This window comes from Heterocephalus glaber, unplaced genomic scaffold, assembly GCF_053883595.1.
Source record: "Heterocephalus glaber isolate CG9 unplaced genomic scaffold, H.glaber_assembly_v1.0 deba00000281, whole genome shotgun sequence".
Taxonomy (NCBI): Eukaryota; Metazoa; Chordata; class Mammalia; order Rodentia; family Bathyergidae; genus Heterocephalus; species Heterocephalus glaber.
In genome coordinates, this window is record NW_028258139.1 from 12,387,626 (window position 1) to 12,404,449 (window position 16,824).

The following is a 16,824-nucleotide window of genomic DNA, read 5'->3' on the forward strand; positions in this document are numbered from 1 at the left end:
ACAAGCGTCCTGCAGGCCCTGCCCCACGCCTCTGAATGGCCCGCTTCAGCCTCCTGCTCAAAAGCGCGACCAGCCATTGGGAGCGTTCCCCGCCGCTCATTTTGTCTTCCACTCCTACTGGACCTGAGGCCTGTCTGTCACTCTTTCCACCATACGAACCCGCCTCCCTCCCTGTCGCTCATTGGCGGAAGCTCCCCGGGCCGGTGTGTGAGTAGATAGCCTGAGGCTCCTCCGGGTAGCGGTCGAGCTACCCTAGCGGGCAGGAAAGGTCACTGGCCCGTGGGCCGCTCTAGTCCGGAACTAGAACTGCAACCTATACACGCCTGAGCCTTTGAAGTGAATAGTCCGTGGCCGCTTTCCAGTTGTGGCTAGTGCTTCAAACTCTGATAACTGGCTGCGATACCCAATTCAAACATGACCATAGGGCCGTGTACATCCTTGGACATAGCAGAAGGTCCAAGCTTGGCCAGTGCGTAGCCCTGGGTCCCACCTGAGTTCGGACACTGGCTACGGCCGGAACTTAGTCTCAGGGCCCTAGTTTCTGGTCGGCGGAGGCGCTCAGCGGCCCGATCGACGGAAGTAGGCTCGGAGGGTCAGGGCCTAAGCGGACTAGAGATGGCGCCGCCGGCAGGTGGGGCAGTAGCGGCCGCGGACTCCGGCTCTGCCACGGTGCTCCTGGCTGTGCACGCTGCAGTGAGGCCGCTGAGTGCCGGGCCGGATGCGGAGGCCCAACTTCGGAGGCTGCAGCTGAGTGCGGACCCCGAGCGGCCCGGGCGTTTCCGGCTGCAACTTCTGGGCGCGGTACCTGGGGCGGTGAGTGAAAGTGGTGTGAGGAGCCCGAGGTTAGGCCCTTCTGACAACCCACTGAGTGGCCTTGACCAGTTACTTTGCTTGTCTTAGAAATAAAATGGGGATAATGCTGATACCTCCTTGTTAGTGGCCTGTAGATGTTCTCACATCTTCCTTTGATCACCATGAGATTCAGAGCAGGAGACCACTAAGCCTGGACTCTTCCCCCTCCTCAGGTCAGTTTGGAGTGGCCCTTGGAGTCAGTCTCTTACACCATCCGCGGCCCCAGCCAACACGAGTTGCAGCCTCCGCCCGGAGGGCCTGGAACTTTCAGCTTACACTTCCTCAACCCTGAGGAAGCTCAGCGGTGGGCAGCCCTGGTGCAAGGTGCCTCCGAGGAGGAACAGAATGGTCAGTCGTTGGAATTAAGGGTCATTTAGAGTAACCCTGGGGTCTCAGACCGGGTTGGGGGCAGTGATGGGGGAATATGGGGGCCTGGGAAGGCTCCCAGGAGGAAGAACGTAGAAATGTGGAGAAGGGTTGAGGTTGAGGAGCTGCAGGCTTAAGTACCAGACAAACGTTGGCAAGTCATAGCAAGCCAGGGCTATAGGACCCCAGTGTGAATTAAGACAAGTTAAATTCAAGAACACCGGGAAGGGTACTCAGTTGTAGAGTGATAGTCTTAGATCTTAGCTACTTAACAAGTGGGGTGGTCCTGATAGGGCTGCAGTACATGTCTGCAGAGATTCTAAGGTCACGGAATTAGCTGAGTTTCATGGCTGTTTAAATGAAGGGTTAGTGGTTAAGATTGATGAAGGGGCCAGGTAGTGCAAGGCTCCTAGACAGGGTCAGCTTGGAAGGAAGGATGTGGAAGTGGCTGAGTTCTTACACATCTGGTGTAGTGCTGGGACTCTCCAGAAATAAAGACTGGGCACAGAAAAGGTCAACCAAAGTCACCAGGATAGAGAATCCTAAAAAGAAAAGGGTCTGGCATGCAGATAGTGACTTGGGGAGAGGGAGGGCCCACAAATGGGACAGAAGAAGGAAGATAGTCAGACAGTGTAATTTAAGAGACGCCCAGGCTACTCTGCATTGAAAAGGAGAGAGGCTCTTTTTAGTCATTCATTAACCAAATGTATGTATGTACTTGGCACCTGGTCTGGCTGAATGCTGGACACTTCTTTAGCTTGAACAAATTCTCAAATCCCTGTCGTCTTGGAGCTTGCATTTCTAGAGGGGAAACAGACATAAAATCAGTAAATAAGCTTCCATTAGATAGTGGAGGCTGGGTTAGGGATGAAGCTTAGCACCTGCCTGGCAAGTGTGAGGTCCTGAGTTCGATTTCAGGTACCCCCCCCCAATATGGTGGAGGGAATGGTAGTGCTGGAAGGAGGAAGGGCTGCCTCACAAGCACAAGGTCCTGAGTTTGATCCCCAGTACCTAAAAAAAAATATGTGTATATATACATACATATGTATGTGTATATATGTGTGTGTGTGTGTGTGTGTGTGTGTGTGTGTGTGTATACAGGAAAGGCAGCCTTGAGAGTGACATGAGTGAAATTTGAAGGTCATGGCATAAACCATGTGATCCAGGGAATACCAAGTATAAAATTTCTGAAGGGAGTGTGTGCAAATGACCCTTAAGGGACAGGCACAGCACCAGGTGCTTGAGGGCTGTTCTCATTTTAGTGTGGGGACAGTTAGTTAGAATATCAAGGGAATGAGGCCATCACAGATGTTAGCACTGGGTTCGGACCCCTCATTGCAGTGGCCTGGCTCTGTAAGGATGCCCAGGGCAGGCAGCCCAAGTGTTTTCTGTGCAGATGGAGAAGCCAGAAGATGAGAGGTTACTGAGGGCATCAAAAGTAGTTTACTGACTGCAGGGCTGCTGTTGGGCAGGAAGGGTCTGACCCCTGTCTGAGGACCTGCTTTGGCTCTGCTGTATGGAGGAGGGACACAGGTGAGACCAGGCAGTAGAAGGGTGCAGAACCCCAGGTCTCAAATATGAGCTAAATGTAGCTCCATCATCAACAGAAGTCGGGCAGGGACCTCTGAGGGGTTTACAGGGACAAAGGCTGGGAGGGGAAAATGTGTCTTTGTGGCATGGCCTGAGACAGGACCTGACATAGGCTGAGATGAAGAGGGAGAAGACAAAGGTCCCAGAAACCTAAAGTCAGAGAGGCCTGGGAAAAGGCTACCAGCGACTCCACATCTCTTTCCTAGGTAGTGGCAGTCCACCCCTAGGCCTGGGCCCAGAAATATGCCCCGTTTCCCTGCCCAGTCCCCCTGGGGCCCCAACACTCAAAGCACCTCAGTCTCAGGCAAATATGACCTGGAGCCCTGGAGACTTGTTGGAGAAAGGTAAGGACAGGCAGCCAGAGGGGGTTGGGGAAAATAGCTGGTGTCTGGCTGTAACAGCTGACCTCTTATCCCTGTAGAAGAGCTGGCTGGGGACCTGACCCAGGCCATTGCACGTGGAGACGAGAAGGGGGCAGCTCAAGTGGCAGCAATCCTGGCCCAGCATCATGTGGGCCTCAGTGTCCAGCTCCAGGCAGCCTGCTTCCCACCTGGTCCTATCAGGTTAGGCTGGGTCTACTTCACTCTGCCCTTCTGATCCTCCTAGGTTCCTCACCCAAGCCCTAGTTTACTTTCTGGCTTAGGCTGCAGGTCACAGTTGAAGACGCCATATCTGCTATGTTCTCAGCATCCTCTGCCCACATCTCGCTGCAGGTCCACCCTCACTGCACCATTGCAGCTCTCCAGGAACAGGTGAGCACAGGGTCTGGGAGTCCTGTGAGGAGAGGGGTAACCTTGCCCAGCCCTGATGCTCTGCCCACAGGTGTTCTCAGAGTTTGGCTTCCCACCTGCTGTGCAGCGCTGGATCATTGGGCGATGGCTGTGTGTGCCTGAGCGCAGCCTTGCTTCTTATGGGGTCCAGCAGGATGGGGACCCTGCCTTCCTCTACCTCCTTTCAGCCCCCCGAGAAGCCCCAGGTGAGTCCTTGATGGAGGTGAAGGATGCTGGGTGTAGCTGGAGACAGCCCTGAGCCCCCCTCCTCTCCTACAGGACGCAGCCCTCAGTGTCCCCAGAAGATGGATGGGGAACTAGGACACTTGTTTCCCCAGACAGTGGGGCTGCCCCAAGGCCCCCAGCCAGCCAGTTCCTGCCTCCCCAGTCCCCTTCAGGTGGGCAAGGGACCAGTGTGGGTAGGGGTGGGCCAAACCTGGACAGCTGTGGTCACTGGAAGGAGCAGAAAAGCAACAGAAGTCTCCCCACCTCCCTACCCTGGCTGGCCCTGTCCTTCCTGCACCTTCATCAATGCCCCAAGCCGCCCAGGCTGTGAGATGTGTAGCACCCAGAGGCCCTGCCCTTGGAATCCCCTTCCTACAGCCTCCACCTAAGAACTGTCAAAGGTACAAGAGGCTAGGGGGTGGAGGTGGTGTGTAGGACAAGCAAGTAGGAATAACCTATCTCTTCCTCCAGGTTACTGAGAATGTGGGCATTCTCTCACAGATCCAAGTTCCTGGATCACCTCCTGAACTTCTCAGGGGACTTCCACTGGGTGCTCACTGGGGACAAAGCCACCAGGGTTGTGTGTGTATGTGTGAGGGGCCATGGGCCAGTCATTAAAAACATAAGCCAGTCCAGTGTCCCCATCACTGTGTCAGTGAGACCAACCACAAATGCTGGGGGAGTTAGGGCAAGGCCTGGTCCTCATCAGCAGGTGGGGCTTCCCTACCCAGGTGTAGGTGGCTACTTAAGAGTAGACGTGGACCCCAAGTCCCAGTAGTGATGGGGCACTGGGATCTCTTTTTGAAGCTTACAGGTGTTCCCCTGGCTGACCACTGGGCTGGGGCTGCTGGGGTTGTGTGCCCCAGCCCCTACCATTAGCCTTACCTTCAGCTGCTGTCTACCCAAGATTCCCCAGACTTCAGCCTTCACTCCCCTCATCTACCCCTGCCAGGATGACACCAACAGTGAGAATGGGTATTTTTCCCTCCCCTCACAGGGACAAGGGAAGGAGTCCCAAGTCAAGGTGCTGGGCTTCTGCTGAGGTCATACCTCCTTGATCCTCCTGTCAGTGTCCTCAGAGGTATCAGGCAGCTGAGTGAGCTGAGCCACTTAAAAGCTGTCTGGCCTTGACCCACTACACAGTTGCCCTATCGACTGGGCCCACATTTCATGAGACACTGACACTACATATATCCCATGTGACTAGGGAATATCCCAGGTACCCTTCCTCTGTCTACTCTGATTCCCTAACATGGCTGGGAGCCTCCTACTCTCCCAAATACCACTTGGCTCAGTCAATAGCTCCAGGCTTTCCTCTTGCTGAGATGCTGCTGCTCTCTGTATTATAGGCTGAGTGGTTCAATACTCTGACATTTTATTGTTCATTTTAGCAATTTCTTGGGTTCCTGGGCCATAGCTGGCCTGGTCAATCTTTTCATTTCTTTTTTTTTTTTTTTTTTTTGGTACCAGGGATCAAACTTGGGACCTTGCGCTTGTGAGGCAGGCGCTGGAACCACTGAGCTAAATCCCTGGCCCAGTCTTCATTTCTGTGCCAGGACACATACACCCTGCTGAATGCTACCTCCATGGTGTTATCTGCTTTCTGTCCCACACCCATTACTGTCTGGTCTCCCAGATATAAGGCAGGGCTGGCCACACTGCCTGAGACTTCCTGTGAAGGCGTGGATCCCCTGCAAGCCTATCACACAATAGCTCAAATGTGTATGTTGAACAATTTAATTTATTCCCAAGATGAGGGTTGAAAGAAAGTCTGGAGCAACAACCAGGTCTTCCTGCCCTTTCCCCTCGACCTACATAAAGAGAGGCTGGGCAGAGTGGACCAGCTGAGGCCTGGGATGGCTCCTGGGCTTGAGGGCCTGTTCAGGCAAGGTGGCAGGCAGATGTTGGACAGGGTCATTTAGGAGGTCGATACGCCAGCTTTCGACTCTTCAAGACTGACCACTTATGCCGTTTCATTGCGTAGATCAGTGGCAGCAGCAAGCCCATCATCATCAACATCTAGGGACAAAGCAGGCTCAGAGAAGGGACACAGGAAAGATCCCTCCCAGCGCCTCTCTGATACACATTGTGGCCCCTGCCCAACCAATCACCTTGAGTCCCATGCGTTTGCGATTGTCATGTTCTGGCTCAGATGCCCAGCGCAGAAAGGTGCACACATCCTTAGCTACCTGGGACATGGTAGCTGGGGTGCCTAGCCCAAAGACAAGTGATGAATGGTATCCTCAGGGGTTAATACCCAACCTGGGATAACCCTCAGTGGGAGCCACTCCATGGAGCCAGACTAGCTCCTATCTAAGGCTTAAAAGGAACAGAACCCCACAGGACTGTGAGAGCTACTCCAAACCCTCCTCAGATACACAGACAACCCTCCAGCCAAGAGAAGGGGAGGACCTCCCTGGGCCAAGGGACATGGGGAGTGTCTCGGGGTGGAAAATGACTCAGTGAAGGACTTACCATCATCAAACTCCAAGACATCAGTGTAGATGGGAGGGGCCATAGCAATGGCCTGGCCAGGGAAGTAGGGGTTGAAGTAGAGGCCTTCTCGCAACGATACCCCAGTAGGTGGCTCACAATAGCCAGTGAGCAAGGAGAAGACGTAGTCCTCACCACCGTGCCTGGAATCAGATCCATGGCTCCTCAGGCCTTGGCAAGAGTCAGACCCTCCACCTTTCCTCACCCTCTCCAGTCCATGTACCTAGCTCGGACGATGTAGCTGAGGTCAGGGGGCAAGGCTCCATTGTTGGCAGCTCTGGCGGCCTCAGGGTTTGGGTATGGTTTAGGGAAGTAATCAGACAGCTTTCCTGGTCGCATGAACATCTCCCCATCCTCAGTGGGGCCATCCTGGACCTCCACCTGCCACCAAGAGCCATATCACAACCCTGCCATGCCACCGTAGTGGGAACCCCAAGCCTTGTGTGGAATCTCCCAGCCCCACACCTCCTCAGCTAAGGCCTTAGCTTCTTCCTCAGTGTAGCACACGCCCACGAGGTGGCGGAAAGCGAGGTAGTCCATGCTGTGGCAGGAAGAGCACACCTGCTTATATACCTGGAAGCCCCTCCGGATGCTAAAGAAAGAAAGAAAGGTTAGGGGCACTTAACTTTCTAGACTACCCAGTCCCTGAGACACTCCCCCAGACAGCCAGTTAGCTGCACACCTGGTGTGGTCCAGGGAGGAGAAGAGGCCACGATGAGACCATGGATAGTTGGGGGGGTGCAGCTCCAGGTCACTGGCACTCACAGCAGAATGAAGAGCCACAGCCAGCCCTGCACCACCTGCTGCCAGGATACCCAGCGCTGACAGCATCACCTTCCGGCCTCGGGAAAAGCCAGGCTTCGAAGACAAGGACACTGCCTGCAAGAGGCCCCGCTCAGCGCCTGCCAGGGCACCACCTGCCGGCCTGGGGATCCGACTCGGTGCCTGCTCCCTATCACCCACTGGCCAGATCACCGCCGCAGGTGCCTGCTCCCTATCACCCACTGGCCAGGTCACTGCCGCAGGACTCAGGACTGGAGGAGCACCGAGCCGCTCCCCCCAGGGCTGCAATTCAGCTCCGATCTTGAGCTGGGGTCAGCCTAATGACCTAACGTGCTTCGGCCGACCAAGGTCACCGTCGGCCGGGTGAGGTTAGGCTGGGGTTACCTCGGGACGCGGACCTAATGTGGACCCCGGCGCTGGGCACCGTCCCCAGCAGACCCTCGGGGAGACCCCAAACCCAGTGCGCCCCGCACCTTGGTTCAGTGCCCGGCGCTATGAGGGCAGCGGGGGCCCATTCGGGGGCGGGGGCGCCGAGTGGGGACTGCCCTCCCACTACCGGTGAGCGACGGTGAGCGACCGGAGCCTCCCCGCCGTGACCTTCACAGGCCCCGGGGGGCTCGCGGCTGCCAGGTCAGCCAGTGCTCACCTGAGGCGTCAGCAGCGGGAGCCGCCCGGGCCGCGGGCCACCCAGCAGGCTCCGCGAACGTGCACCTGGGAGCCCGGGGCCCCGCGAGCCCACCACCAACCCACGAAGCGCATTCGCTGCTGCCGCCATGTCGGCCTCCTCAGCGCGGCGGCCGCTCCCGTCGGCCCCTGCGGCGCTAGCAAGCTCAGACCGCGCGAGAGTCGGGCCAGGGGCTGGATCGCGGGAGGGACCTGGAGCGGACCGAGCTGTCATTCAGGGATCTGGCACTTTCTCCTAGTGCTTCCACGGTTGTCGTGGAAACTGGCTCTTGGGCGGGGCCCAGCTGGTCTCCCGGTTGCCTGGAATATGCGCAGATTTCCACCCTGGTACCCGGCTCGCCGAACTCTCGGGTGCCTGTAGCCTGCTTGCTTCTCTTAAACCAAGACCTTGGAAGAGGGCCCATGGATCTTTCCTTCCACATGCAGCGCTGGGGCATCTCCAGAGAGAGCGAGTCAGGCCGCCAAGCTCAGTGCGGGCTCTGGGAAATCAAGAACGGCATGGGAAGGTTGTCTTCTCTTGGTTCATCAGACAAGGGTTTATTAAGAACATACTATCCCCGCAAGCGCAAGGACCCGAGTTCGATCCCCGGTACCAAAACAAAAACAAAAACAAACAAAAAAAGAGAGAGAGAAAAGAAAACTGCAACACACACACACACACACACACACACACACACACACACACACACACCACCACCACCACCACCACCATCACCACCACCACCACCAACAACAAAACACTATACAGCGAATGGGTGTAGCAACCATGAGCAGGTCAGCCAACCGCCCCTCAAGAAACTATTATAAGCCTGGCATGGTGGGGCACGCCTGTAATCCCAGCACTCAGGAGGCCTGAGTTCGAGGCCAACCTGGACTACCTAGTGAGTTCAAGGCCAGCCTGCACGACAAAGCGAGACCTTGTCTCCAAAAACCAAAAACCAAAAAAACCAAAAACAAATCAAAAATAAAAACACCCCACAGTCGTGAGGGAAAATGGGGAGAAACCCTTGAAAAAGTGCCCCCTGCACATAAAAACAAGGGGAAAACTAGCAAAAGTGGTTAGAATCAACTTCTTTCAGAATGCTAAATCTCAAGGTTTCAGCACCCCGAAAAATATTTATTCAACAAAACAGGTGTAGCGGTTGTGGGACCAGGCGACAGGCCAGTTATTTCTCCTACCTGTCTTGGAACCAATAAATCTCCCAGTCTTCTGCAAGTGGCTCTGTGCATATTGGACCATACTTCCAACACTGAATTATACAGCTTGCTATATTCTGCCTTAGGGTTTACTTCTGTCAGCATGGAGCCTCAAGGTCAGCCAGAGGTGAGAGTTTAGGACTTTTTTTTTTTTTTTTTGAGACAGAGTCTTGCTATGTAGTTCAGGTTGGCCTTGAACCCACTATGGAGCCCAGGCTGGCTTCAAACTTGTGGCAATTCTCTTGGCTCATCCTTCTGAGTGCTGGGATTACTGGCCTGCACTACCATGCCCAGCACCCATTTATCTCAAATAGCACCCTACGGCCATTCCTCCTTCCACATGGTTATTGGATCTCCTAGTCTGACCTTTAGTCACCTTTATCCTTATTAAGGGTTCATGAATAGATACTATATCTCATAAATGTAATAAAGATCAGAATGGCCAGGGATTTAGCTCAGTGGTTCTGCCACCTGCCTTGCAAGTGCCAGGTCCCAAGTTCAATCCCCCATACAAAAAAAAATCAGAGTGGATTCTGGGGCAGATATATGTGTTGATTTTTTGTTTTTGGTACAGAGGATCGAACTCGGGTCCTTGTGCTTGCACAGTAGGCGGTGAAACCACTGAGCTAAATCCCTGGCCCTATGTGTTGATTTTTTTGGTTTTTTGGTACCGGGGATTGAATTCGGGACCTTGCGCTTACGAGGCAGGTAGCAGCACCACTGAGCTAAATCCCCAGCCCCAGGTATGTGTTAAGAGCCTCAAGGTGACACAGCACCCTGTCAATCATTCCTGTCAGTCATACCTAGAGATTCAGAGGAGGCACCTGGGCTGAGATACACATCCTTTAAATTCTGAAAACCTGATTTATGGGGGCTGCTGTGTGCAGTATGCAGTGCTTTTGCTTTCCTGTCAACCTGGCACCACTTTTCTGTTCCAGCCATATCTTTTGTTGGCATGGACTTACACTACACACAACTTTCCATGGTCTCCAACAAATATAGCTGCTTTCCACTTGCCATCAAGTATGCACTTGTAATTCAGTGGTTGTTATACACAGAGCCTGGATTATAACTGCTAAATCTATCACACAGTGATGTTATTGGGCAGCTCCTTCTAAAAGTGGCTCACCAAATAAATGTTACTGGGTTTGGGGTTGCTTGCCTCTCTGTGGAGTTAGATTCTAGGTTTCTTCTCATCTTGAACAAAGAATTGAATGAAACAAGCAAAAAGCAGTGGTAAAGTTTATTTGAAAAAGTAAAAGTGAAGAGTGAGAGAGAGACTCACTCTATAGAGTGATCTTGGGCTGAGAAAAAAAGGAAAAAGCAAGATAAAAGTACACCCTGGAAGATACAGGGTGGGTTATCACGAGGAAACCCATCATAGCAAGCTCTTCAGGGCATCTGTGCCCCAATGTTGGACTTAAATCAACTATTGTATGTTTGGTCAAATTACTGAAGGAAACCATGTCTAAAGAACTAAAGGATACCAAAAATTGTGATATACACTTGTAATCCCTGCTAGGCAGGGAGTCTGAGGCAGGAGGATCACAAGTTTGAGGCCAACCTTGGCCACTTAGCAAGACCTTCCTGTCTGAAAATAAAAAGATAAAAATAAAAAGGGCTGGGCCGGGGATTTAGCTCAGTGGTTCCAACGCCTGCCTCGCAAGCACAAGGACCTGAGTTCAATCCCCAGTACCAAAAAAAAATAAAAAGGGCTGTGCCAACAGTACTCCCTGGATTCAATCCCCAGTACTGAAGGAAAAACAAACAAACAAATAAAACAAACTAAAGGAAAGATGAGAACAGCATCTCACTAAACAGGTGAACAAAGAATGTCAACGGAGTTAAAATTATACAAAAAGGAACCAGAGAGAAATTCTGGAGTTGAAAAACACAATAATGAAAAAAAAATTATTGCAGGCTTAACAGCAGATAGGAGCAAGAGCAAGTGGAATAAAGAATTAGCAAAATTCCCCGGTACAAAAAAAAAAAAAGAATTAGCAAAATTGCAGTTAGGTCAATTGAGATCATCCAGTCTGAGAAAGAGAAATAAAATAAGAAGAAAAATGAACAGAGCCTCAGAGTCCTATAAAACACTAGTAAGTATAATAACATGTGAATAACAACAGTCCTGGGCCGGGGATTTAGCTCAGGGTTCTGCCGCCTGGCCCAAAAGCATAAGCACCTGAGTTCGATCCCCGGTACCAAAAAAACCAAAAAACCAACAAAAACCCGAACAGTCCCAAGAGCAGAGGAATAGAAAAAGGAAGAAAGAAAGAATACTTAAGTGAGACAGACAGACAGACAGACACACACACACACACACACACACACACACACACACACACACACACATACACACAAATGAACTTATACATATAGGCAGGAAACCCAAATTCCAAATAGCACAAACTAAGAGATCCATATCCAAATATATCATAAGTTGTTCAGAGATAAAAAATCTTTTTTTTTAATACTAAAGATTGAACCAGGGCTTTCACACTGAGGTACCCCCCCACCCCATGCTTTAGTTCTCTCTTTTTCCTCTTGGTACCGGAGATCAAACTCAGGACCTCGTGCTTGTGAGGCAGGTGCAGCACCACTGAGCTAAATCCCTGGCCCTCTCTTTTTTCTTTTTTTTTTTGGTATCAGGGATCGAACTTGGGTGCTTGTGCTTGCTCTTTTTTTTTTTTGGTATTGGGGATTGAACTCGGGTGCTTGTGCTTGCGCGGGAGACGGCGAAACCACTGAGCTAAATCCCCCACCTGGCCCTCTCTTTCTTTTTTATATTCTCCTTGCTGGCCTCAAACTTGAGATCTTCATGCCTCAGCCTCCCAAGTGCTTGGATTACAGGCAACATCATCATGCTCACCAATAGAAAATCTTGAGAGCCGCAAAAAATAAGTGACTCATCATATACAAGGGATCCGTAACAATGTTAGTGAAGTATTTTTCATGTGAACTCATGAAGGCCAGAAGGTAGAGTGGAATGATATATTCTAAGTCCTAAAGGAATAAAACTGTCTAGCAAGAATTCTATTTCTGAAAAAATTACCTTCAAAAACAAAGGACAGTGGCCAGGGATTTAGCTCAGTGGTTCCGCCGCCTGCCTCGAAAGTGCAAGGACCCGAGTTCGATCCCTGGTACAAAAAACAAAAGAAAACAAAAACAAAGGAGAGCTGGACGTGGTAATGGACACCTGTGATCTTAGCACTTGGGAGGCTGAGGTGGGAGGATAGCTGCAAGTTCAAGGCCATCCTGGGCTACAGAGTGAGTTCAAAGCCAGCCTGAACTACATCGTGAAACTCTGTTTCAAAAAATCCAAAACAGAACAAAACAACAAAGGAGAAAGATATTTCCAAATTAAAATATTGTGTGTCATTATCACATTGCCTATAAGAAATACTAATGGGCTGGGAGCAATACCTATAATTCCAGCACCCTGGGAGGCTGAGGCAGGAGGATCCCAAGTTCAAGCCCAGCATGGGCAACTTAATGACTTAGTGAGACTATGACTCAAATAAGAATTGGGAAGATGGCAGAGTGGTGAATAGCAGAGAAACAGCCTCTCAGAGCTTTGGTGTCCATATGCCAGAATATAGCAAGGTGAGGAAGAGGAGGAGGGAAGTGGGTTCCTGGGACCTAGCAAGGATCTGAAGTGAGAATTGAAGCCCACAGGGAGAGTGAAGAGACAGACTTCAATGAAGAAGAAGGAGGCGGCAAGTGTTGCTTTCTCCCTGAGCCCTGACTCATTGCATGGGAAGGGCAACTGGAACCTGCAGGTGCGCTGTGACTACTGGTGATCACAGAGGCTTCCACAGAGAAGCACATCAGTGGAATGAGACAGTGAATGTAGTGGACTGCAGTGAGTTACTTGGGTTCAGATGTCTTCCAGGAGAGGGTGATTGGCCAGTAGCCATCTTGGAGAGGGCTCAGCTGAGCTCAGAACTCAGAGCAGCTGTAGGCTGGCTCCATTAGAGTGAGGTGGAACCAAGATCAAGTCAGCAGGAGGTCAGGAGCCAAGTAGAAGCCAGCAGGAGGCACAGGGTGTGTTGCAGGCTGAACAAAAGAGGTTCAAGCCTTATTGCCAGAAACCAGCCTGAGCTTCAGAACTAAAGGTACATGCTTGGTAGGATTATCCACTGCCCCGCCATAAATCTACAGTTAGCTTGTTGGGATTGACACAGATCTGAATTCTTGTCTGTCCACTTTGCCTACCAGTGACAGCAGAGACACGCCTTGAAGTGGACATTTTTTTCTCTTATTTTGTTTTTCTTTGTTTTTCTTTTTATTTTTTCTTGCTTGTTCTTGTTTTTATATAAGTGTGAACATTGTTTCTAGTTTTTTTGTTGTTGTTCTGTTCTGTTGTTTTTATTTCTTCCTTCTCTCTCTCCCTCCTGTCTTCTTCAGCAGTTTCCCAAACTTTGTGTAATCTTCCTTTGTTCTCCAGCCTTGCTTCTAATATCTTCCTCTTCTTCTATTTCTCTATTTTTTTTCCCCTAAGCTCTTTAAAATTTTCTCTCATGGGGCCAGGGATGTAGCTCGGTGACTGGCAGGGACAAGGTCTTGAGCTTGATTCTCGGTGCCAGAAAAAAAAAATCTCCCCTGAGGGTAAAATCACCATACTGGGGGCATATTTACTGTATACAATTTTCTGGTTTGTTTTAGATTTTGTGATATAACCACAAATCTAGTTCATACAGTTAAAGGTGGCAAATTTTTTTTTAAAGGTGGCAAATTAATAGTTATCAGAGTTTGTAATTTTCTAGGCTGTATTTGCTGCTATTGTTGTTGCTGATTGTACCACTTTAGCCAAGGTGACATAGTTGTTCTAATTGGTTGTTCTTCCTGGTGTGCCAAGACTGAGACTGCCTAAGGGTCATAAACAATACTATATAGGCTAGTGTCAAAGAACCAGGGGCTAGGCCAAATAGGCAGCAGCTTCTCATCCCCAATAATTTGAAGAGGTAGGATCTTGAACAGACTCAAAACCCAAAAGCCAGCTACAGAGCCTGAGATTTAGCTCAGTGGCACTGCACCTGCCTCAAAAGTGCAAGGTCATGAGTTCAATCCCAGGTACAAAAAAAAAAAAGCCAGTTACACCTGGAAGACATCTCCGAGAAGTAGTCATTTCCTAAGGGTTCTAAATACTAATAATAAGGCTATTTGCCATAAGCAATTTACAAGCATCAACCCAGGAATTAAATTTTTAAAAATAGAAAATGAGAAACCACTTAAGCAAGATGAAACCCCAAACTTCCAGCTTACCAAAGGTAAACCCAGAGGGCAATGAGGTGGAACAATTCAAAACCCACCCACCTGGACTCTCTGAAGTGGTAACAGTGGAAGTAGCAAAGCAAATGAATGAGGCTCTAGAAAAAAATTAAAGCAGAAATAGTTTCTCAGAAAACTACACAGTGACCTTAATGAAAGACACAGTTAATGACTCTAGAGCAGATACAGATAAAAAAAATAGAGGAGCTCAGGAAAATGATGGAAACCGTGAATGCCCAGCATTGGAAAGAAATGGAATCCATGAAACAGATTCAAACAGATATCCATGAGATTAAAAATTCCATTGAGCTGGCGATTTAGCTCAGTGGTTCTAGCACCTGCCTCGCAAGCGCAAGGTCCTGAGTTTAATCCCCAGTACTAAAAAAAAAAAAAAAAAAAATTCCATTGGAAGTATACGAAGTAGAATGAACCACTGTGAGGACAGAATATCAGATATAGAAGATAGGAATGTATTGAGAGATGCAAATGAAAACAATGCTGAGATTCCACCTCACCCCAGGAAGAATGGCTGCTATCAAGAAATCAACCAATAACAAATGCTGTCAGGGCTGTCGGGAAAGAGGAACACTGCTCCACTGCTGGTAGGAGTGTAGACTGGTGCAACCACTGTGGAAATCAGTATGGAGATACCTCAAAGGACTAGGACTGGAAGTCCCATTTGACCCAACTATTCCCCTGCTGGGGATCTTCCCCAGAGAATTAAAAGAATCATACCACAGTGATATATGTTCACCCATGTTTATAGCAGCAGTTTGTAATAGCTAAAACTTGGAAACAGCCCAAATGCCCATCAACTGGAGACTGGATAAAGAAAATGTGGTTTTTCATAAAATGGGGTACTACTCAGCCATCAAAAATGAGAAATTAGAGACATTTATTGCTAAATGGATACACATTGAGGTGATACTTTTTTTTTTTTTTTTTTGGTACCAGGGATCAAACTTGGGTCCTTGCGCTTGCATAGCAGGCAGCAAAACCACTGAGCTAAATCCCCGGCCTGAGGCAATACTTTTAAGTGAAATAAATAGGACACACATGTGTAAATACGGAATAGTTTCTAGTATGAGAAACTGAAAGTGTAAATAAGGACTAAAAGGTATAATAGATAATGTGAAATAGGAAGAAAAGGGGCATAGGGGAAGGGGAAGTGGGAGGGGTAGGGGAAAGGAAAGAAGGGAATGGAATTAATATGAAAAAATGAAAAAATGGAAACAAAGTCTTTGTAAATAGGGAGGGATGGAGGGGTTGAAGGGAGGGCAGGGGAAGGGGGAAAAATAAGAACCAAGAGAGTATGTAAAGGTGCATATTTCCAATGATGAATGTCATTATATTGTATACCTAAAATGTACCAATAAAAGGATATACCCCCCCACAAAAAAAGAAGACAGGAATGTAGTTAGTGATCATGAAAAGAGAGATTTCTTGAAAACAGCAAAGGAGGGCCGGGGATTTAGCTCAGTGTTTTCGCTGCCTGCTGCACAAGCACAAGGACCCAAGTTCGATCCCCAGTACCAAAAAAATAAAATAAAATAAAATGACAATGTTCTGAAGAGGCAGGCAGGAGGCAGGAGCTGGCTGCACAGTCTGGGGGACCAAGGTGAGCAGTCTGACTTTACCCTGGCAGTGACAGGTGTCCCCTGCAGTTTCACACCGGGCAGCACAATGCTCTGGTTACAGATCTCTGTGGCTGCTAAACGGGCACTGAGGTGGCAGCCATGGTCTGGAAATAGCACAGCAGTAAAAAAGCCCCTACCACAACACACATGGCAACTTGCAGAAGCAGGAAGTTGCATGAGTTGAGTGGAGGGGTGTGGATACCAGTGATGGAGAACTGCCAAGTCCAAGCAGGACTGGAAGGAGGAGAGCTTCTGGGAGCCTGAGGTCCAGGAAGGGTAAAGGCAGTGGCAAGGGCATGCAAGGTGCCAATGTTCAGGCATCTGTGCCCATGTGGAGTAGGGGGTCACATGGGGCTGGGCTTGGAAGTGGACTCTGGACCAGAGACCTTAAGCCTGGGTGGGAGGGCAGCTGGAGTGAGAATGGGGGGTGGGGTTGGTCCAAGATACCTGAGCGCAAGTTCCCGATCCACACCAAAGCCCCAGAAGAGGCAATGAGGAATAGTCTCAGTAGAGGGCAGAGAACAAGGAATACCAGGCAGGTTCAGGGAGGTCTGCCCAGGGCCTGACCCTAGACTGTGAATGAGACCCTCAGGAATCTTCTGGTCCAGAGAAGGACATCCTGTTTCCTCACCTTCACTCCACCCTCTGTGTAGCAGCCACATAGGCCTCCAATGTTTCTAGGCCACTGTGTTGCAGGGCCTGTGGCTCTGTGTCCCTTGCTTTTTGCCCACAGCCAGCTCCTTCCTCTTCAGATCTCTGCCCAGGCCTTTTCCTGGGAAGGCATCCAAGCCTTGCAGCAAAGGCTTCCATATTTCTGGCACCTCAAGTTCCCTCACCTATGAAAAGCCCACCTTGGTCATCAGAAACACTGCTAAGGGCCTTGTCCCTCCCACTATCTGCTGAGTGTAGGTGCTCAACAAACCATTCCTGAAGCCACAATGCAGGGCTGGCCC

General features: G+C 50.0%; 2 protein-coding genes across 4 annotated transcripts; one reads left to right on the plus strand and one right to left on the minus strand.

Moving 5' to 3' along the window:
- The first annotated feature begins 194 nt into the window (after positions 1 to 194).
- Positions 195 to 4,434, plus strand: Sharpin (SHANK associated RH domain interactor). Of its 3 annotated transcripts, XM_004837744.4 has the most exons (8): positions 195 to 813; positions 1,026 to 1,200; positions 3,015 to 3,152; positions 3,230 to 3,371; positions 3,452 to 3,560; positions 3,631 to 3,784; positions 3,858 to 4,204; positions 4,275 to 4,434. In XM_004837744.4, exons 1-7 carry the CDS (start codon positions 616 to 618, stop codon positions 4,190 to 4,192), a joined length of 1,251 nt encoding a protein of 416 aa, XP_004837801.1. In that variant the 5' UTR covers positions 195 to 615; the 3' UTR covers positions 4,193 to 4,204; positions 4,275 to 4,434. The 3 variants fall into 3 exon arrangements, with proteins under 3 accessions (XP_004837801.1, XP_004837805.1, XP_012924694.1); XM_004837748.4 differs by lacking the exon at positions 3,858 to 4,204; XM_013069240.3 differs by lacking the exon at positions 3,015 to 3,152.
- A 1,092-nt stretch (positions 4,435 to 5,526) lies between these two features.
- Positions 5,527 to 7,922, minus strand: Cyc1 (cytochrome c1). The gene is made up of 7 exons (XM_004837757.3): positions 7,726 to 7,922; positions 6,979 to 7,175; positions 6,762 to 6,888; positions 6,520 to 6,677; positions 6,279 to 6,439; positions 5,915 to 6,015; positions 5,527 to 5,822 (listed from the first exon to the last, which is right to left on the minus strand). The coding sequence occupies exons 1-7, from the start codon at positions 7,852 to 7,854 to the stop codon at positions 5,718 to 5,720; spliced, it is 978 nt and encodes a 325-aa protein (XP_004837814.1). The 5' UTR covers positions 7,855 to 7,922; the 3' UTR covers positions 5,527 to 5,717.
- Between the last annotated feature and the right edge of the window lie 8,902 nt (positions 7,923 to 16,824).

What these genes read in the sequence shown, in the direction of transcription:
- Cyc1 (XM_004837757.3), bottom strand. Translation starts at nt 7,854, where the DNA reads ATGGCGGCAGCAGCGAATGCGCTTCGTGGGTTGGTGGTGGGCTCGCGG. An exon ending in TCCTCCCTGGACCACACCAG is followed by an intron (nt 6,889 to 6,978) that starts GTGTGCAGCTAA and finishes TTCTTTCTTTAG; the next exon opens with CATCCGGAGGGGCTTCCAGG. An exon ending in CTAAGGCCTTAGCTGAGGAG is followed by an intron (nt 6,678 to 6,761) that starts GTGTGGGGCTGG and finishes TCTTGGTGGCAG; the next exon opens with GTGGAGGTCCAGGATGGCCC.
- Sharpin (XM_004837744.4), top strand. Translation starts at nt 616, where the DNA reads ATGGCGCCGCCGGCAGGTGGGGCAGTAGCGGCCGCGGACTCCGGCTCT. An exon ending in CTCCGAGGAGGAACAGAATG is followed by an intron (nt 1,201 to 3,014) that starts GTCAGTCGTTGG and finishes TCTCTTTCCTAG; the next exon opens with GTAGTGGCAGTCCACCCCTA. An exon ending in TTCCCACCTGGTCCTATCAG is followed by an intron (nt 3,372 to 3,451) that starts GTTAGGCTGGGT and finishes TTTCTGGCTTAG; the next exon opens with GCTGCAGGTCACAGTTGAAG.